At 34.5% G+C, this 19,830-nt stretch overlaps 12 protein-coding genes and 2 pseudogenes across 14 annotated transcripts, besides 2 other annotated features; 8 read left to right on the plus strand and 6 right to left on the minus strand.

The window, feature by feature from the left end:
* Positions 1 to 98: 98 nt before the first annotated feature.
* Positions 99 to 803, minus strand: TVAGG3_0749990 (His-Me finger endonucleases family; the record flags this gene model as incomplete). The annotated part of the gene is made up of 1 exon (XM_051245200.1): positions 99 to 803. The coding sequence occupies one exon, from the start codon at positions 801 to 803 to the stop codon at positions 99 to 101; it is 705 nt and encodes a 234-aa protein (XP_051091787.1).
* Positions 804 to 1,424: 621 nt separating this feature from the next.
* Positions 1,425 to 2,945: a mobile genetic element.
* Positions 2,946 to 4,012: 1,067 nt separating this feature from the next.
* Positions 4,013 to 4,249, plus strand: TVAGG3_0750010 (uncharacterized protein; the record flags this gene model as incomplete). Its single annotated transcript, XM_001295455.1, has 1 exon — positions 4,013 to 4,249. The coding sequence occupies one exon, from the start codon at positions 4,013 to 4,015 to the stop codon at positions 4,247 to 4,249; it is 237 nt and encodes a 78-aa protein (XP_001295456.1).
* Positions 4,250 to 5,513: 1,264 nt separating this feature from the next.
* Positions 5,514 to 5,717, minus strand: TVAGG3_0750020 (uncharacterized protein; the record flags this gene model as incomplete). Its single annotated transcript, XM_051245201.1, has 1 exon — positions 5,514 to 5,717. The coding sequence occupies one exon, from the start codon at positions 5,715 to 5,717 to the stop codon at positions 5,514 to 5,516; it is 204 nt and encodes a 67-aa protein (XP_051091788.1).
* Positions 5,718 to 5,735: 18 nt separating this feature from the next.
* TVAGG3_0750030 (uncharacterized protein) lies at positions 5,736 to 6,098 on the minus strand (the record flags this gene model as incomplete). The annotated part of the gene is made up of 1 exon (XM_051245202.1): positions 5,736 to 6,098. The coding sequence occupies one exon, from the start codon at positions 6,096 to 6,098 to the stop codon at positions 5,736 to 5,738; it is 363 nt and encodes a 120-aa protein (XP_051091789.1).
* A 124-nt stretch (positions 6,099 to 6,222) lies between these two features.
* TVAGG3_0750040 lies at positions 6,223 to 7,056 on the minus strand (annotated as a pseudogene). Its single transcript has one exon. A coding segment is annotated over exon 1 (834 nt).
* A 255-nt stretch (positions 7,057 to 7,311) lies between these two features.
* Positions 7,312 to 8,640, minus strand: TVAGG3_0750050 (protection from non-homologous end joining at telomere; the record flags this gene model as incomplete). Its single annotated transcript, XM_001296992.1, has 1 exon — positions 7,558 to 8,628. The coding sequence occupies one exon, from the start codon at positions 8,626 to 8,628 to the stop codon at positions 7,558 to 7,560; it is 1,071 nt and encodes a 356-aa protein (XP_001296993.1).
* An 83-nt stretch (positions 8,641 to 8,723) lies between these two features.
* Positions 8,724 to 10,044, plus strand: TVAGG3_0750060 (uncharacterized protein; the record flags this gene model as incomplete). Its single annotated transcript, XM_001296993.2, has 1 exon — positions 8,740 to 10,044. The coding sequence occupies one exon, from the start codon at positions 8,740 to 8,742 to the stop codon at positions 10,042 to 10,044; it is 1,305 nt and encodes a 434-aa protein (XP_001296994.1).
* Positions 10,045 to 10,124: 80 nt separating this feature from the next.
* Positions 10,125 to 19,830: part of a mobile genetic element that runs on past the window's edge.
* On the minus strand, positions 10,225 to 11,112 carry TVAGG3_0750080 (uncharacterized protein; the record flags this gene model as incomplete). Its single annotated transcript, XM_001296994.2, has 1 exon — positions 10,225 to 11,112. One exon carries the CDS (start codon positions 11,110 to 11,112, stop codon positions 10,225 to 10,227), a length of 888 nt encoding a protein of 295 aa, XP_001296995.2.
* TVAGG3_0750090 (protein of unknown function, DUF4106 family) lies at positions 11,566 to 12,317 on the plus strand (the record flags this gene model as incomplete). Its single annotated transcript, XM_051245203.1, has 1 exon — positions 11,566 to 12,317. A coding segment is annotated over one exon (752 nt), but the record flags the coding sequence as incomplete, so codon positions are not given.
* Positions 13,669 to 14,562, plus strand: TVAGG3_0750100 (protein of unknown function, DUF4106 family; the record flags this gene model as incomplete). The annotated part of the gene is made up of 1 exon (XM_051245204.1): positions 13,669 to 14,562. A coding segment is annotated over one exon (894 nt), but the record flags the coding sequence as incomplete, so codon positions are not given.
* TVAGG3_0750110 (protein of unknown function, DUF4106 family) lies at positions 15,758 to 16,468 on the plus strand (the record flags this gene model as incomplete). The annotated part of the gene is made up of 1 exon (XM_051245205.1): positions 15,758 to 16,468. The coding sequence occupies one exon, from the start codon at positions 15,758 to 15,760 to the stop codon at positions 16,466 to 16,468; it is 711 nt and encodes a 236-aa protein (XP_051091792.1).
* On the plus strand, positions 16,845 to 17,381 carry TVAGG3_0750120 (protein of unknown function, DUF4106 family; the record flags this gene model as incomplete). The annotated part of the gene is made up of 1 exon (XM_051245206.1): positions 16,845 to 17,381. One exon carries the CDS (start codon positions 16,845 to 16,847, stop codon positions 17,379 to 17,381), a length of 537 nt encoding a protein of 178 aa, XP_051091793.1.
* Positions 17,386 to 18,174, plus strand: TVAGG3_0750130 (uncharacterized protein; the record flags this gene model as incomplete). Its single annotated transcript, XM_051245207.1, has 1 exon — positions 17,386 to 18,174. The coding sequence occupies one exon, from the start codon at positions 17,386 to 17,388 to the stop codon at positions 18,172 to 18,174; it is 789 nt and encodes a 262-aa protein (XP_051091794.1).
* Positions 18,649 to 19,439, plus strand: TVAGG3_0750140 (annotated as a pseudogene). Its single transcript has one exon. A coding segment is annotated over exon 1 (791 nt).

Raw genomic sequence — 19,830 nt, forward strand, 5'->3', positions numbered from 1 at the left:
TTGAGATACTAGCCGTTCCATTTCTATGAAAAGTGACTTTATAGTTAGGGTTTGTATTTCCTAAGTGTTGGCGTTAGTGTTGAAAAATAATGTTTGTCCTACATGAAGCCGTACAAGCGTTTGAATTTGTTTATGAATAAGATTACACTCTTGTTTTCTGTATCTATCATACAAACATAAGCAGCACCTGTTTTTGTAAAGTTTATATGAAGTTTTCGATAGTTAAGACCTGTATAATAATAGAATGCGTCTTCATTCTCAACATAGTAGTAGAACTCAAACGAATGCTTACCATAAGCTGTTATTTCAACAGCTTCGTCAGATATTTCATCAACGAACTCATAAACTATATCGCCATACTTGCTTTTATTTCTATTGTTTTCAGATCTAGAACACCAACGAAGGTTTGAGATTCTGTTGTCCGTTCTATCATGATTTATATGGTCTATTTCTTTCAAATTGTTTAGATTTTCAATCCACTGTTCTGCAATAATTCTATGCTTTAAGTGCATTTTGTTGTTTAAACTAAGCACAATATAACCATAATTATTTAAGCATTCACTCATAATATGTTTGTCTTTCTTTCGACGAATAGTAAAAGGATATGTCGTACAAATCTCATAATCTTCATGATTTCTCAATGTTTCCCATTGAGTTTGTTCCCCACTAACGTTCTCATTGACGTCCTCAATATCTTCTTCCTCACTGAACTCGTCAATATTTTCACTAGCTCCTTCTGTAATGTTTTCATCGGCATTGTCATTGACTTCTTCTGTAATGTTAGATGTTGTTGTTTCGCTCATGTTCTTTCACTAATGTTAAAAGTTATGTTGTACGAATTTTGAACAGAATTTAGAGCAGTTATGAAACAATGAAGTATTTTTACGCTATTGAAAGGAACTATGAGAGTGAAGTACATGACAGCAATGACAAAAGGAACTAATATCAAACCTAATGAAATCGCTCACGAGGACATAGAGTTTAACAAGTATTTTGTGGAGTATCTTATAAGTGAAGAGTATGTAAGACCTTACTTCATGTTTGACAGCATGAATGAGGATGTTATTTCATGGTTAAAGAATATAAGCAATGTTTTCGGTAAGTACGTCATAGATGACAAAGGTCTTGTTGTATTTTATGAGACAGCAATACGAACACAGGAACTAATGGATATTATGCACTCAACAGCAAAGAAAGGATTTAGTACTATTGGCATGAATGAACATTGCAGGAATGACATATACAACCTATGCTCACGAAAGCCTTACACAAAAGCAATACAAATGATAGAACATAAGCGTCTAAGGTCAGTAAATGAAATCATTACTGTCAGTGGTTATGAAAGAACTGTTAGCAAAGATGAGTGGAAACAGCTATTCATATTAAGGAAGGACGTTGCTGAACTAGTTAAACCTGTTGCACAAACATTGTTTCAGATAAGACCAGCAATGACTAAGAACCCTTTGACCTTAGTCAATGAGACCATAGAGGTTGAAGATAATGACATGAAAGAACTAGGAATGAATGAGAGAAGTTGTGAAGGATGTTTGAGTCAAAACACATGGTTCTTCAGAGCTGTTAAGAAACTTAGTAAAGAACGACAGAAATATTTTATAGAGAAGTATTGCAAAGGACATGTAAATGAATTGCTTGAAATAGAACTTAGAGACACTTTCACACTAAAGGACCTGAGAAGAAATAAGTACATGAGTGAAGAAGGTATTGACATAGCTAGTGTTATAAATGACTTAAGAAGATGTGTTGTCGTTATTGACGGAGCACGTATGACATATCTAGTGAAAGATTATGATGGAATACGAGACACAACAACACTTGTGTCAGTAGATAGCAAGGAATTCAATAAGCTCATGAAGAGTGTTTATGTAGGACGTATTGAAGAGAAGGATGTGAACGCACTGATGATTTATGAAGCGGGTCAGAACAAGAACTATCTTATGAAGTCAGGCATGAGATTCTTTGACGAAAGAGATGACATTTACAGCTATTTCAGAGGATATGAGTATGAGGTACTGAATGAAGTAGATGAATGCATTATTGAAGGATATTTGAAACATGTTCACGATGTCATATGTAATGAGGATGAAGAGCTTTATGAGTATGTTTTGAACTGGTTCGCCTACATCGTTCAAAATCCTTGTGGAAAGACTGGAACAGTACTTTTGTTAACAGGAAAGCAAGGAACTGGTAAGAATGTACTTAGTAATGTTCTATGCGAGCTCATTAGCAAGTACGCCAACAATAATATAACGGCAATAGAGAATGTGGTTGGTAGATTCAATGCTGCTATTGAGAACATGAAGCTCATCATATGCAATGAACTAAGCTCATGCGATACGTCTAAGGTCATGAACCACGACGCACTAAAGTCAATAGTAACAGAGACTCAGTTGGACTTAAATCAGAAGTGTCAGCCAGTAAGAAAGATAGAGAATGTTTGTAATATCATCATGATATCTAACAACTTCAACTCAGTAAAGATTGACAAAGACGACAGAAGATTTGTTGTCATTGACGTAAGCAGCAGATACAAAGGAAATTACGAATATTTCTCAAATCTCATTGAAAGCTTTAATGAAGAGTTTTATTCAAACTTACTGACGTACTTCATGAAGAAAGATTTAAGTGAATTTGATGTAAGGAAGATACCATTCACCAGGGCTAAACAAGAACTCATCGAAATGAACAAAACACCTTACCAAATGTTTTACGAGGAGTTCTATGAAAAGTTTGTATCCGGATGGAATTGTACAGAGTGCTACAGAAGATATAAAGAATTTGCGAAGGAGAATGAATTCTTTGCATGTAGTTCAAATGTATTTGGTGGCAAGATGAGAGAATTTGTGAAGAGAAGTAGAAAGCGAGACGGTTCTGCAAGAAGTTATATTTACGAAGCAAGTATGATATTAGAAGGTCGTGGAAAGAAAGAAACAGTGAATTATGAGGAAGTGCTTGAAAAATTCATGGAGTACATGGGAAGCAATATAACATACAACAAAGACATATACAGTGAGTTTAAGTACTACTGTGAACAGCATGAGATTGAAGTAATGAGTAAAGGAGACTTTGAAACGCTTATGAAAGACAGTAAGGAGGTCGTTCATGAGAACAGTGTTGAAATAGTTCATGAGAACAGTGAGGAGGTCATACATGAATGCAATGATGAAATAGTTCACGATGTCATTCGTGAAGAAGCCGTTGCAACAAAGAATGATATAAAGGATTTCATAGAACTTAACAAGGAGGAGTTTAAAGAAGGCTATGAAGTGAAAAGATGTGAAGAAGATTTCTTGGCGTATTTGAAGAAAAAGAGACTAAAGCCAATGGCTCAAAATAAGTTTCAATCGATGTTTGAAAAGAAATGTTTGAGCTATGGTGGTGTAAGAAGCACATATTACTTTGTTAAGAAGTGAGGACATTTATTTTTGTCGTTAGTGTTGGAGTTTGTGTTTGTTGTTAGTGAGAGAATAAATTAAATCATGAACTTTGCCATGGTCTCTGTCCCTAGTAGTTTTCATTAAGTTCTGGAAATAATGAAAGTCATAAACTTTGTCATGGCCTCTGTCCCTAGTAGTTTTCATTATCTCACAGAGTTAATGAAAGTCATACTTTCTATCAGATGAAGCATGCAGATGAACATAATGAAAGTTAGTGGGTTTGCCACGAGTTATGAATAAAATATTGGCATATTAGATGAGATAGCTGATGAAACAGATGAAGATAAATTAAATCTTGGACTTTGCCACACTCTGTCCCTAGTTCCTCAAAATCCTTGACAATGTTGCTTAGAAATTTTGGTTCAAAACCTCATCTGATTTTAATCTGTTATGCTACCTGTTAAGTTTCGCGAGATTATAAATGTCATGGAGTTATATAAAAAGGAGGGACAGCTAGGGACACTGGAAGTACTTGTAAGGCTATCTGTTAAGATTGCATGAAATACTAAAAAGCCATGAAATCCATTATCGCTGTGCTAGCTTCACCTTAGAGTAAAATGACAAATAAAGTCACTGAAGCAATGAAACAAAAGTTTTTGGTAGAATACATTAAATCAGGAACTATTCCAGAAGGTTTTTACATTCATACTATGAAGGATGGTAGAGTTCAGTTTAGAAAGATAAAGCAACCATTAGATAAAGAAGGAATTTTGAGAAAGATTAAACTTCATGAGGACAACATTGCTGAACTTAAGAAGAAGCTAGAAGAGTTGGAGAAAGGAAGAGAGTTATAAAGCAATGAATTCAACAGGGTGAAAAAACAGGTGAAAAAAGAGGTGAGATCTCACCACTTCACCTAAATTTATTTTTGTGCTATGTTTTCATACGTGTGAGGGTGGTGATATCATTAATTTTTAAGTTTATTTTTTATTTTATTTTTATTTTATTTTTATATAAATGACAGAACAAAAGCAACTCATACAAATCGAAAAATATAACAAACATACATTTAAACATTTATTCTTCCTTCCTGAGTATAACATGTTCTTTACACTTCATCCTAGACCAGTTGACTATACATTGACTGTGTATAAAGATTGTCATGGTAGTTTTATAAAAACTTATGATGATGAAGGTAAGTTATGTAAATTGTACGTTAAGAAGTTAGAGAAAGTTTATGGCTTCAAGTATGACTACAATAGGGTTAACACTGATGATGAAGATATTGAGGAAAATTTATGAGAACATTAGTGAAGTCGTTAGTGAGAACGATAGTGTGAACGTTTATTTTTTACATTAGTGAGTTCGTTAGTGAAGTGAAGTGGGTGGTGGTTTTGTAAATATTTAAGGTTAAGTTAGTGTTGTCGTTTGTGTTGTAAAATATACGTTAACGGTTTTGTAAAGTGTCAAATTCACAAGTATTGGGTAAGGAGGCGCGCAGTGCCTCCGTACCCATGATATGTTTACTAACTCTTATAAACTTAGAAACAACTCTTCAAGCTTTTCAAGAAAAAATAAACGATATCTATATTGAATATGCAAACCAGTTTAACATTGACGAAGGAGAATACCATCTCGATATTATTTATGACAGGAAAAATGCAACTGTTAAAATCAATAAAATAGAAGACCTTGGAGAAAACGTTTATATTTCTACAAAATATAACAACTTGGCATGGTATAGATTTATGAGGATGTTAAATCAGCCTGCAGCATATCCAGTACACCCGGACTATTATGAAGTCGAAAACCCTAATGGAACATATGAAAATATTTTCGACCCAGATGCTATTATTGTTCATGCTTCATTTTCTGGTGCGCAAAACTCTTTCTTATGTCTGATGAATGACTTTTACGAAAAACCTACAAAGTTATATGAACCGCCGAGTGGAAGTATTTCAGACTTTCAAGTATGGTTTACTACAGATGGAAGAAAAAGAATAATTCCATTATACCATGCGTTTTACTTAGAACTTAGTTTCATATACAACTACTATCGAACGATAAAAATATAATTTTTTAATACGGTTGAGGTGTTGGATTTGGTTGCCAACTAGACTATGGTGCAGGTTCAGGCTGTTGTATAACAGGAGCTTGCTCTTCTGGTTCAGGGTCTTTAGGTATAATACCAACGAACTGACCTACTCTTTTACCAATATTTTTGACACCGTTCCATACTCCTCTTCCGACAGATTTTATTCCATTCCATATACCTCTTCCAAGATTTCGAAAGAAGTTTCCTATCTTACTGAAGAAACCCATTTTACTATATGTAAAAATCTAATGTCCGCCTAGTCTCTTACGTTTCCTGTTGAGTTCCATAGCATTCTTTAACTGGAGCTCATACATTCTGTTTCTCCTCTGGTAGAAAACATATTCTGGGTCAACTCCTGTGTTCGCGTCATCTGCATAAAGTTGTTTATATCCCACTTCAGGGTTTGTATAAAACTCTTTCCATCTCATATTTGCATACCATGGTGGCAAACCTAACGCAGCGTCATTTGACATGGCAGTTTGCATTTGTACATCTGTTGGCACTTGACCATAGTTTGCCATTGCAGTTTGTATTCTAACTTCATTTGGAATATTCTCTGGGTTTGGTTGTCCTGGTTGCTGTGCATTCGCTAAGTTCTGTGCGTCCATTTAATATTAGATAAAAATATCTATTACGAGTACATATGCTGAACATTTGCAGGCATTGGTTCATCTTCATATTCTCTGTACTTTTCTGCCACGTCAAATAAATAAATGACACAATGGAAAAAACCTAAAACAAGTAGTCCTATTTCAAACCACATTTACTTACTAATAAAATTTCTTTGTTATGACACTTTCTCCAGTTTATAGGACCTCTCTCATATTCTATCTTGTCATATATAAACTCATAGTCATGTATGTCCTCTAACCATCTCATAACGGTTTCCAAACCACTTTTATCGGATGTAAAGTAAAAGCATGGATGGTTATGTATAACGTCTAAAGTTTCTAAAGAGTCTCTCAAAGTCCAGTCTACTTGGTATTGAAAATCCCATGTGTTATAGAACGGCGGGTCCACTATAAAGAAAACATTTTCCTTGTCTTTATATTTTTCATACAACTCTGTCCAATGACATCTCACAAACTCTATACCCTCAATATATTTTTCTATGTCCTCTTTGAAAACATTTGTATAGTTAAGATATAAAACTTTTGACATAAGTGTTTCAATGTCATGAACTCTTATAGCACCACTATATAATAGTCTAGCAGATATACTATCCCAGTCTATATATTCTGCTTTTTTCAAAACCTCTCTCACAATATTTTTCTTATCTAATGGTATACGTTCCATCTTACCTATAGGTATCTTTTCTTTTAACTCTTTCAATATATTGTTTGTGTCTGGAATATGTTTGAGACGGTCCATATAGTTGTCGAAGTCATTGCATATAATCTTTGAGTCAGGAAATACGGTATGACATAAATGGGATATATAGAAACTTCCACCGAACAAATCTACAAATGTTAGACCATTCGGTAGTTTCTTAAGTTCTCTCAATATAATATCTTTACATCTACTCTTATTTCCAAAGAACGGTAACGGCGGTTTTGTAAAATTCATTTATATATAATAATAAAAATGTTTTTACCCGAAAAGTGACAGAAAAGTGACAAAACATGAAAACATATATAATTTGTGAAAAGCGACATAAAAAGTGACATTTTAAAAAGTGACACCATTAATATGATGTCAATAACAACGGTTTTGGTTTTGTCACCGGCTGGTCGGCTGGGGTTCGGTCCTCCTCTTGGGTCTTGGGCAAAATTTCTTATGGGCTAGAGGGCGCAACGCGCCTGGAAGCCCCACCTACCTGACCTAATATTAAGTTTTTATTATATTACAAACAAAATAAAAGAAAAATAATACAAAATATGGAAATTTTGTATCGAAAGTTATCATTTGAATGCATCCCATGAACTGAGATTACTTGAAATATCATTTTCCAGTTTGGATAAAATTATATAAAAAATTATTCAAAATTAAAAAACAAAAATAAGTAAAACAGCTTGTTATTACCTACTGATTGTAATTATAGGCGGATTCTGATCAGTTTCATTGTAATTATTTTGTGTAAAAGTCAATGAAACCGCGGCTTTTCTCTTTTCTAATAAATGGAAGGAACATTTGCTGAATCTTATCTTCTTCTTTCTGTGATCTTGAAGTTGTAGAAACCAATTTTTTTGGTTTTACAACTTTGACGAAGTTTAATAGCTCCTGAGGTGATGAGTGATCACTGTAAGGAACTTCATAAAGTGTAACTTTAATTGGTCCTTGATACGTAATTTGTGGATTTTTCCAACCTGCTTTTCCACTCCATCCTGTAGCGGCAATAGCACAAACTGACGAATACCCATTCTGTTTCGCCCAAACAGAAGCAGAAACACTATTGCAATCCATTATTGGTACGAGATAAACACGAGTTTTGGTAGGATCGTTAGTAAAGCATGATTCACTGCAATAACCACATTTGATCATCTCAACAATACCTTTATATCTATCTTTTGGAGCGTATATTGGAATACTTAATTTGTTTGATATGGCTAGAACAAGTTCTTCCTTGCCAAGAGTATAAGTTCCTATTAATGTTAGTGTGTTTGACTTCATATTTTCGATTACTCTTTCTATCGTCCAATTAATACATTCTTGTCTTGATAAAAACAGTAATTTTGATGTAGCATACGTGCAATCTATAAACAATTGATTAACAGGACAGAATTTCTTAATTGATTCGATTAATGTATTGTCTGCGCGAAAATCTCCTGTATGTAAAATTTTTCTTCCGAGAGGAGTTTCAAATAAGAACATACAACTACCGGGAGTATGATTTGCATTAATAATTCTTATAGTAATAGCATCTATAATAAACTCTGAATTGTATTCGTGAATTTGAATGCATTTTGCAAGTCTAGGATACCTCAAAAGTATGATTTTTGCGGTAATTGGCGTGCAATGAAGAACTCTAGGTGGCTTAAAAGAAGGAATTCCTGCAATATGATCCGAATGTGCATGTGAAAGGAATGAATGCACATATTTTGGATCAGTTTTGCAATGCCAATCAACTGTGAAATCAGTTCCAGGAACAAGTGCTCGAGCTGGAGGCAATTTCAGTTCGTCTTTCGAATTTCCTTCCATTTGTCACTTTTGTCTAAAATCTAATATTTTGACTAAAATCTTTAGTTGTCACTTTTGGAAAATTCTAACAAAAATTAAACGTGCATATTTTTTTTATCAATTTTTTCCTCAATGAATGATGATCTACCATTTGAAACAGAGACATCAATCATAAGTACAATAGATAAGTTTAAGAATTACTTACAGAAAAATCTCTATGACAGTGAGAAAATAGCAGAAATGCAACGAATGGTAAATTTAATTCGTTCAAATAATGAAATTGATTCAATGTACAATTCAGATTTAAGAAGTATGAACAAGCAAAAACAAAATTTACTTCAAGAAAAGCATCGCCAATTAATAATAAGGAAAAATGAAATACAAACAACATTAAATAGCATTACAAGTGATCAATTAGATATTGAAACCGAATATAATCAAGATGATTTGCAAATTACTATCCAAAATTACCAAAATGAACTTGAAAAAACGAAAACATTGACACAATTTTATTCAATCATCTATCAAATTCTACAAAATTTAAACGAACAATATAAAATAATATCAGAACATATAGGACAGTTATCATTTGATAAAAAACAGTATCATGATAGGAAAATACAAGCTGAAAAAATTCTTTCATTACCAATCCCGACTTACCTTGAATATTCTTCAAATTTGACCAATGAAAATGATTGTGGAGTACTAGAAATTGAAGATATTGATTATTTAAAAAATGATATTAGAAGATCCTTGATTTCATTAGAATCCTTAATAAAAGATAATGAAAAGAGGAGATCTCATGTCTCGCAGCGTATTAGATCTATTCAAATTTCTAAAAAAACAAATGATGCAAAACAAAAATTGAAATATTACTTGATTAATCATGATGATCCATCTGCATTCCAAAATCTGTATGCATTGAAATCAAATAGATCGAATGGCCGCGATAAAATTAATCAAATTTATAGAGATTTGAATGATTATCAGAAACAGATACAAAATGACAAAGAATTTGTTCAGAATTCTCTTAATAAGAAGTTAGATAAGATTAAAAGAATGAACAAAAAGTATAGTATTTGTGAAAAATATTTAATATCAATATCAAGTTTAGAAACAAAAGTAAAATCATTGAGAGAAACATTTTTACATGAGCAAACAGAAAAGAATAAACTTGTCAGGGCGCTTGAAGTCCAAGAAAAAAATCGAGAAAGTATATTACTACAAAAACATGAAAACGAAAGTCTTGTATATATGATCAAGTCAAAAGAGGCTGAAATAGAAATGAAGGAAAGAGCACTTATCCAAAAATCAAAACTTGTCGAAAGATTAGTGAATGAAATTCATCAAGCAGAAGCAGCGACTTTTAAGCAAGAATATATCGTTGAAGGACTTGAAAATCAAGTTGTTGAATTGGAAAAGCAAAAGAAGTCGTAATGTCAAAATTTTGGAATTTTACCATTGATTTTTCCATTATTCCAGATTTTCCCAAAGTTTCCCATATATATAAAAAAAAAAAAAAAAAAAAAAAAAAAAGGTAGTGGGGCTTCCAGGGGCTGCGCCCCTTCTAGCCCCGAAGATGTTTAGTATAAAATGAGGTTTTTATTCGGAAAATTGTTAGTCTTCTGGTGTGAATTCGGAGGACTCTTCGTGTTTCTCTTCTTCGTGTTTCTCTTCTTCTTCCTCTTCCATTGCTTCTGGGAAGAAGTCTTCTTCTGGGTCGAAAACATTATATAATGTGTAATTGAATGACACATTATATCTTTGTTTGAGTTCGCTCTTGACAAAGAACTTAGTTCCAGGAATACAGAAGACTTCTGTGCGTTGGAAAAGCTGATGTCCTGGAACGAATTTGGCAATTAGAGACTTCTTTTTTCCGAATTGTTCAGGAGTTTCCATGACGACAGTAACAACATCTCCATCTGCGAGGTCTTGTTGTTGTTCGGAAAGGTAAAGAGCAATGATATGAATGGTTGCTGCGTTGAATTCGAGAAAGTCGAATTCAAATTGTGTTGTCGTATAACATTCAAACCATTTTGTACAGTTGTCTCCGAACTCGTCAACGTATTCATCTTCGTCATATCCGTAACTAAAGACTTGGAATTCAGCAATTCTCTTGTCGAATGACCGTTGCATGTAACGAGGAAGATTTTGACGAACTTGGTATAAAGTTCTCAACATTATAAGCTTAGTAAATGTTGGAAAATACTGAACTAAGACATCGCTAAGCTCAATTGGATTTGGAATTGTCTTAGTAAGTTCAATTGAACTAGCAATTGCTTTGTTCAGAACTTCACAGAACTGAGTATTGTATGTAGCGTCTGGTTGTGTGTTTTCTTCGGCGTCTTTGAGATATTTAGAGCAAATTTGTTGAAGAATTTCTCTTAATTCGCTGTTAGACTTTTTGGTGGTTATTCTAACCGCTGTGCCGGTTCTTGGAGGTTGTGGGGCTTTGGCTTTGGTTAGCGGTTGAGAATTGTTTGCGACACTTTTTCTTCCTTCCATTATGAAAAATAAACTCAAATAAGAGTTTGAAATAAACCGTTTTCGTCAACGGTAACCCCCTCTATTTTTTTATTTTATTTAATAGTTACCGTTGGCAAACCGTTCCATCTCAAATATTGAATGAACTATAAACGTTTTTTGTTTTCTATATATACTTTTTGTCCAACGGTAAAACTTTTTACACAACGGTTTTTGAGAGTCGTCGCCGTTGACTTTTTTGTAGAGCACTCAAAATAGTACAGCTTTGTCCGGACAAGTAAGGGTCTATCGTCGCTACAGGAAAAGTTACAGGCGTTCCAAGGAAGTATACTTTGAGAAGACTTTCCCCCTTATAGAATGAGATAGGACGGTTATTTTACAAAACTGACAACACTTTGACCGAGTAGTTTTTTGTGCTGAACAAAAAGTGTCATATAAACATCTGTCAAAAACCGCTTTTTAACTTCACTTAAAATGCCACGTAAGCTACGTAAGAATATACGTAAGAGGAAGGGAGCATTGAAACATCCAATAGTAAAACTGACACCACAACAACAGTTGCAACAACAAATGCTGAATGACCCCACTATGTTGCAACAAATGTCAAACAATCCTATGCTTTTAAACCGAGTTGTTGGTGCACAGAGTGGAGGTTTAAGAGCGGCACTTTTAGCGAAAATGGCAGGCTATGGTGGAGCTGCAGACGGAACAGCCTATAACCCTCAAAGTCAAATGAATTTGAGTTCACTCAAAAATCAAATAACAGATGTCAAAAAGTCAAACATAGACATACAGAAGCAAATAAGTGAAAACGAAAAGAAACTAGAATATGACAGACACACAAAGAAACTCAATGAGTTAAACGTAGAGAAAAAGAAGAAAGAAGAACAACTGAAGGAACTAAGTACAGAGGAATATGCGAAAAAAGTGTCAGAAAAAGCAGCAGAAGTAGCAAAAATGGAACAAGATGTCATAAATTTGAAAAACCATACTACTCAATATAAAATACTGAAAGATGAAGAGATAAAACAAAAAGCCCTGAAGACATATATGGATAGCGATGAGTATAAAAAAGAAGTTGAAGCAAATGTAAAGGCAGAAAAACTTTTACAGTTGCAAAACCAAACCGTACAGTATGAAAACTTAGCACAAGAAAGTAAAAATAACGACGCGGCTATGCAAAAGGCAATGAAAAGCGCAGAATATATAAAAGCTAACAATGACTGGTTAGATGCCCAAGCCAACGCTAAAGCAGCCCAACTCATAGGGTCAATAAGGACAAAAATACAAGCGGATGAAGATAGTTCAAATGAAGCTTTAACAAATGCTGACTTTAAGAACGCCTTCGAAGCTCTTCATAGTAAGGTGAAACTAGTGAACGACTTCTCATCTGGAAAGAAACTGAAGTCTGAAGGTTTCGACAAAGAGTTAAAAGAAGTAGCACAAAATATGACGAAAATAACAGATGCAGCAACGAGACAGGCAGTTCAAAGTGCCTATGACGCCGTTAGAGCAACTGTTGTGAAAAGTCAAGAAAAAGAGTTACAACAGACCAAAACAGACCTAGTAAATGCTTTCTTAAAAACGAAAAGTCAGGTAGGACATTACGCTGCAGATGGAACATATGTGCCAGCTGGTGGAACTTATATACCAGCTGGTGGAACTTATATACTAGCTAGTGGAACTTATATACCACCAAACCCTCCAAGAGAAGCACCTGCACCAGGACTACCTAAAACATTTACATCGTCACATGGACACAGACATAGGCATGCACCAAAACCAACAGTTCAAAACACTGCACCACAACCAACAGTTCAAAACACTGCACAGCAACCAACAGTTCAAAACACTGCACCACAACCAACAGTTCAAAACACTGCACCACAACAACCACAAACAGAGCAAGGACATAAAAGAAGTAGAGAACAAGGAAACCAAGAATTCTTAAAAATGCTTAAGGAAAATTATGGTTACCCAGATACTCTTGACTTTAGTGACAGATATAAAGAAGCTATTCGAAAGTTCAAGGATGGAAATACTGACCCGAATCTATTTAGCTTTATGGCTCAGCACCAAATCGGATATAATTTCAAACCTGGAAAATACAAGCTCGCTAAGGGATATGATTTAATAGCATATCATCCAAATGACATGGATGAATTTACTCCGAGATATTTGGTGTCAGAGATAAATGACAATTCAACTATCTTCATGAAACGCGTAAAAAATAGAGAAGGAACGAAAGAAGAAAGGGTTATGAATGCGGATGACTTAAATAGGGAACTTGTTGAAAACGGTCTCGGAATATATGAAATGCCAGCAGATGAGGTACAAGAAACTCCACAGGAAGAAGTTCAGATACAACCAGACATGGAAGAAATAGTTCAGCAACAACAGCTAGAAGAGCCTGAAGGAAACGAACAAGTCACTCCTTTGGAAACTAACCTCACAGAACTAGATGAAGATTTGGAACAGCCGAAAAATCTTGACCCTCAACAAGAGTATGCGGAGAATATGGAATATTTCCAGGAGTCTAAAAAAAATTCGGCTGACATAGTAGAAGAATATCGAAAAATGTTTGCCGACATACAAAAGACTCCAACACCAGATGAAAATATTCAGCATAGAATGGAAGTACTGAAAAAAAATGTACACAAATACAACAACCCTTTTTACTTACGAGCATTTAACGTTCAATCTTCGGATGAACTCGGTGAAGATAAAAGGTTAAATTTCAAGAAAACATATAGAAATGAAACATTGTTTAAAGTTCATTCAGAACCTAGCCAAGATGGAAACAAACCTACTTTTGTTTCTGCAGACGATGGAACTACAATGAGATGGGGTCATAAAGCTAACCCGGATAGGTGGTTCATAAACTTACAACCTCAATTCCAAGAAGTTGTAGACGCAATGGAAGTGAATGGTGAACCAGATATAGCTGGTATTTTCAGCGCGGCTTTAATGCCATTGAAAGATATGAAACATGCAGATATTTTGGACCAGTATGAAATGAACATGGCTGATGGAAATATAACACCTGACGTTCTAAAACATTTATCTCAAAGAACTACACAGAACCATAGAGATGGTATATTTGGTGAAGAGTTTAGAAAGAAAGTTAGGGAGGGAGAAGGAAGAGAACCTATTGTACATGACCTTGCAAACGAAAGTTTACAAAATGTCATAAAAACTTACTTTGCAGACAATGAACCGAGAAGGGATGAATATTTAAGAAAACTCAAATGGACAGTACCAAATGAAATGTTAGTATTGAAAAACATGTTCCTTGACAAAATAAAACCAACTACAGAAATAAACGACGCAAGACTGAAAGATTGGGTAGAAGCTTTCCCATTCACAAAAGATATAGTTGGTAACATGGAAAGAAAACCAGAATGGCTACAAAAACATATATTTGGAAACGAGCATATTCCATATGGACAGGCACTGTTTGAAGAGCTTGAACCGGAAACTCAGGAAAGAGTCATGCAAACAATACGCGAAGACTCAAATACAGACTATGACAAACTCTTTCTAGGATATAGGTTACCTGAGATGGGCGACCAGAGCCAAAAGGCAAAAAGGACATGGGAAATTTGCAACATACTAGATGAACATAATGCAAAGATGCAACAACTTCAAGCAGAGGGCAATGAAGGAAAAAGAAGAGTTAAAAACTCAGTCAGGAAGAAAGTAAAGCTTGGTCGGAGTGGGTTCTATTATGACATATAAATCCAACTATTCTATATTTTTACTCATATGAAATGTACGCCGCTCAGAATATAACGCCAACAGTTTTGGATGCTATGAATGGAAATGTTTCCGAATGGTATAACGAATGCGACAATGCCATTAGAAGGTCAGAAATAGTTCCTGGAACTTACGAATATACAACTGCTGTTTCTTATGGAAATGTAGGTGAGTTTGGAGAAGGTTCTTCAACAACAGTAGATATTGCTTGCGACAGGTTTCATATAATTTCTATTGACAACTCTTTCTTATACGTGGAACAAGACATTGAAATAAAACCTTCTGCCAAGTTGTCTGACAAGAAAGGTTGCAATGGAATTTTCTATGTCGGATACCAATATGCTCCAGAAGTTTTCATGGGATATAAGATATATTCTAACTCTGACTTAGTCCAAACAGTAACATGGGCAAACTATGAATGGTTCGCTTTGAGAAACTCAGTACAACCACAAGCTAGAGAACAAACAGACCAGTATGCAACTATTGAGAAAATAAGAAGACTTGACCCTAACGTTCCAGGAGTTTATGTTAACCTTTCTGGACAAACTGCAGCAGCAGTAACCAAAGTAAAACTGAAACTTAGAGTTCCTTTGTCATCTTTCCTCATCTTCAGGTTTTTAAGATACTTGCCAAACTGGGCAGGAAAAATTTCTATCGAACTTACTCCAAGCAAAAATAACTTAGTCATTGCACCAACACAAGACCCATTCACTCTTACAGACGTAAAGGGGCAAATCAAACGTCATTCGCCGATTTTGCAAAGACAAAGTTGACTTAGACTTTGGTTTCTCAAACCTCAACACTGAAGTAAACTACTATTTCAATGCTGCTGGAACTGCTTGGGACCCAGTTAAGTTCACATGCGAAAAAGTTTGAATGCAAGAGAATAGAAAGCAGACTTGCAGTCTATATGTTGGACCCAGATATTTCAAATGCTTTAGCTGCCAAATATATTGCAGTTCCACTTATGTTCCCTATACACCAAATATCTGTCAAAGACTTTGCAGGTGAAGTTGGAAACCAAAGTGCTGACCCAGGTGCAAGAACAGATATTGCCTTAACAACTGCAATGAAACATGCAGATACTATGTTTGTACTGTTCAGACGAACTATAAATGACTATTCTTGTTTCTACAACCCTGGTATTAAATACCATATAAACATAGATGGCAAATACTATCCAAGAGAAGAATATTCTACAGTTGAGGATATGAGGTCATACAACTTGACATTAGATGCTATGAACTTTAACAACAACTTCACAACAACCATTAACCCTGAAATGCAAAGTTCTATTATGCCATATGTGAAAGTATGGACCCATACAGGAGCTCAAAACACTCAATATACAAATGGAGACCGTTCAAACTTTTGGCTTGGCATTCCATTTGCTGACTCAGAAGACTTTATGGGTGGTATTTCAACTGTTGGTACAGTTCAAATACAATATACTGGTGACAGAGACGGTCCAAATGAATTGAAAGCAAAGAAGTTTACAAAACCAATAGCACTTTTCACGGAAGATGCTCTTTTGAAGATTCGTTCGATGAAACCCGCTGGGGCTCCTCAGATTGGTATAACGACAGCTTCCATCGAGCAGATTTTGGCAGCAGGTCAGTAAGTTGTTCTTGAACTGACTTCTCTCCGTCAAATATTGACAGTACGCCAGTTTTGATATAATATTGTATTATAAACTTACCTTTAGAAATATCGGTCAGTTTTGTTGTTATATTTTTGTCTGCTTCAAGAACTTTCACCATCTCGGTTATACCAACTTTCTTTGCTTTATGAAAATATTTTGGTTCAGCAAAGACTGCTATTCTATAACATTTTCCATTGTTTGTGTAAAGAACTACTCTGTCAATGAACTTGTATTGTTTGTGTGTGTAAACTTTGTTTTGCTTCAATTCGAAGAGATACTCAAATACGTCCATCTTTTTATTCTAAGTAAAATGTCATTTCCGAAAAATAGAAGCGTGAGTGTTTCAAAAGGTTTAATGGCGGTGGCAGATGTGAAGTTAAATTCACCAACTCAAACAAACAGTCAAAGTGTTGTTGTCAATGTCAAAGAAAGAGATGTTGAAGTGGGGAAACCATACGAAGACGAAGATGATATAACAATTGTTCCTGTGAAAGAACAACCAACATATCCTGAAGTTAGCAGAGACTTAAGTTCTGTTGCAGATATTCGAAACGACTACCAACAACTTAAAGACAAACTTAAAACTCAGGAGAAGATTTGTCAAGCTTTGGGTATAATGTTAAACTTGGTCGAACACAACCCTGTAAAAGTGAACTCATATGTCATCGCACCTCATGAAATTTTGAAAGAACTATTGAAACTTTTGACAGAGGCAGACGATATAAACATCAAAGAAATAGAGCCCGACATTGCTTGCTGTGGTGTTTCATATAATGTCATTGACAAGATATACGTTATGAAAGGAGGTGAAACGTTGAACTTAAAATATAGTTTCCCAGACGTCATAAAAATATTTGACGACCACAACATTTCATTAAAATTTACTTGCTAAGTAAATGGCAGAAGACATAGTGGTTTATACTATTACGACTAAAAACCCTGAGTCATATAATTCTATAACAACAAACTTACAAAGTCCTCAAGGACGATATTGTAAACTGACCTTAAACACGATGACGACTAAAGCCTGTTTTGCTCTTTTGACACCAGAAGACTTTGTTGTTGTGAATGGTAAAAAATACTTCTTTGAAGATACTTACTCAGATATACCACCAACAGGTTTTGTTGACTTATTTAATACTTTAAGGACGGATGTAACATGTGCTGCAACTAGAGCAGGTTTCATTATGTTTGGATGTCCGACTGAGTTTAGTATAAACGATATGAGCTATAATACAAAACTTATATCTGGTTTTTACTACCAACAGTTTCCTATAACAGGAAAAGGTGTCATACAAGGTTTGTCTGTTCCATTGACTTTAAGTACACCTATTTTATATATTGTTTCAAACTTAGGTTCAAAGTGCTATTCGAATGTCGACAGAAACTACTATGACCAAAAGATACTCATGCGTATAAACAACACTTTCTCTGCTGGTTTGCCTATTGTTCATTCGAATGCAGAATTTTCAGCTTTAGTAAACTCAAACACTTTAGCAAACATAAACTTAACCTTAGTCGACGCAAACTTTGTTCCTGTAAAACTTTTATGTCCTATGTATTTGTCAATGACGGCAGAAAGTTTCGAATTGGAAGATGCAACTGGTGAAAGTATTGTACTACAAGAACAACTTCAACAACAAATAGCTCAAGAACAACAAATGCAACAACAAAGTCAAGAATAAAAAAAATATTTTTTTTTATTTTTATAAAAATGTACAGAATAGACGTTTCAGATTTTTATGACTTCCAAGCGTTCAGAAATATGTGTCCATTTAGAGACTATAACAAAGCAGTCGAGAATTTGAAACGTTTAGTCATTTATGTCGACTCTGCCCCAGAATGTTATGTCATGAAAGAATGGGATGTTGTCTTTAACAAACCAAGAGCGACAATAGTTTCAGAACAAGAATGTAGACAGAAACTTAAGAAAATAAAAGTCGTACAAGTTGGTATGAAGATGTTAGATGCTTGGGATATCTTATTGTCAAAGTTAGAAGATTTTTCAGTTCGTGGTATAAAGTTCTATACACCATCTCCAAACTTCTATTCTATCTTCACTGGATATAAATACGAACAAGTAGAATGGAAAGAAAATGTTATAGAAGCTTGGTTAGACCATGTCAAAGAAATTATATGCAATGGAAACGAAAGAGTCTATGAGTATATCTTATGTTGGTTTGCAAACATCTTACAACATCCAAGTGCTAAAAATGAAACTGCTCTCATTATAATTGGAAAACAAGGAACTGGTAAGAACACTTTCTTTACAGATATCTTATGCAAACTGTTAGAGGGCTATTCGAACCCGAATATGACAAACTTAGAAAACATCTGTGGCAAGTTTAACTCCTCAATAGAGAATATGAAACTTATAGTATGTAACGAACTTCAAAGTATAGATACAACAAAAGTTTTGAACTCAGATGCTTTGAAGAGTCTTATAACAGACAAAGTTGGAGTTGTTGAAAGAAAATATAAAGACCAAAGAGTTTGTGAAAATGTTGCAAACTTCATTATGGTTTCAAACAATTCTGTTCCGATGAAGTTAGAAAGTTCTGACAGAAGATATGTAGTTGTCAGAACGTCAGAAGCTCATATGCAAGATACAGAATATTTTGACGACTTAGCAGAAACTTTGACATCTGACTTTTACAACCACTTGTTCTCATATTTTATGACATTAGATATTTCAAAGTTCAATCCAAGACAAATTCCACATACCGAAGAGAGACAAACATTGTTAGAAGCAAACAAGAGTGTATATGAACTGTTTATAGATGAGACTAACTTTGAGTGTTTAGATGAAAGGTCATTGTACGATTCATATAAACAATATTGTCAAGAATATGGTTATATGGCAGCGTCTAAACGAACATTCTTGGCAAATGTCAAAAATCTTTTAGATGTTCAGAACGGCGTATATACAAAGAAAAATTTTTCTGAGTAAATTTAAAAAAAATATTTTTTTATCCGATAGAAAAGATGATGAAATATATTTCAGTCAACAAGTACATGACAGAAGTCAAAGAAGAACTAGACCCATTCGCTTATTTGAATGTTTACTTCTACCATTTTGAAAAGTCTACATTTGACAAAGTTTGGAACATCGAACCAGTTAAGTTTGCTATTGTGACTAAAAATGGTGCGAAATTTGAAGACTTAGACATAGAAGGTTTTTAGCAGTCAAGAAAATTTTGACAGAAGGTTCTCAAACCTTAAAGAAGGCAAAGCATACAAACTTGTTATACCTTATGAACCAAAGAAAGCAGACGACTATGAATATTATGAGTCTAAGATAGTTGAAGTTCAAGGTAAATTGGGTAAAAAGATTTTAGAGT

Source organism: Trichomonas vaginalis, chromosome III, assembly GCF_026262505.1.
Source record: "Trichomonas vaginalis G3 chromosome III, whole genome shotgun sequence".
Taxonomy (NCBI): Eukaryota; Parabasalia; order Trichomonadida; family Trichomonadidae; genus Trichomonas; species Trichomonas vaginalis.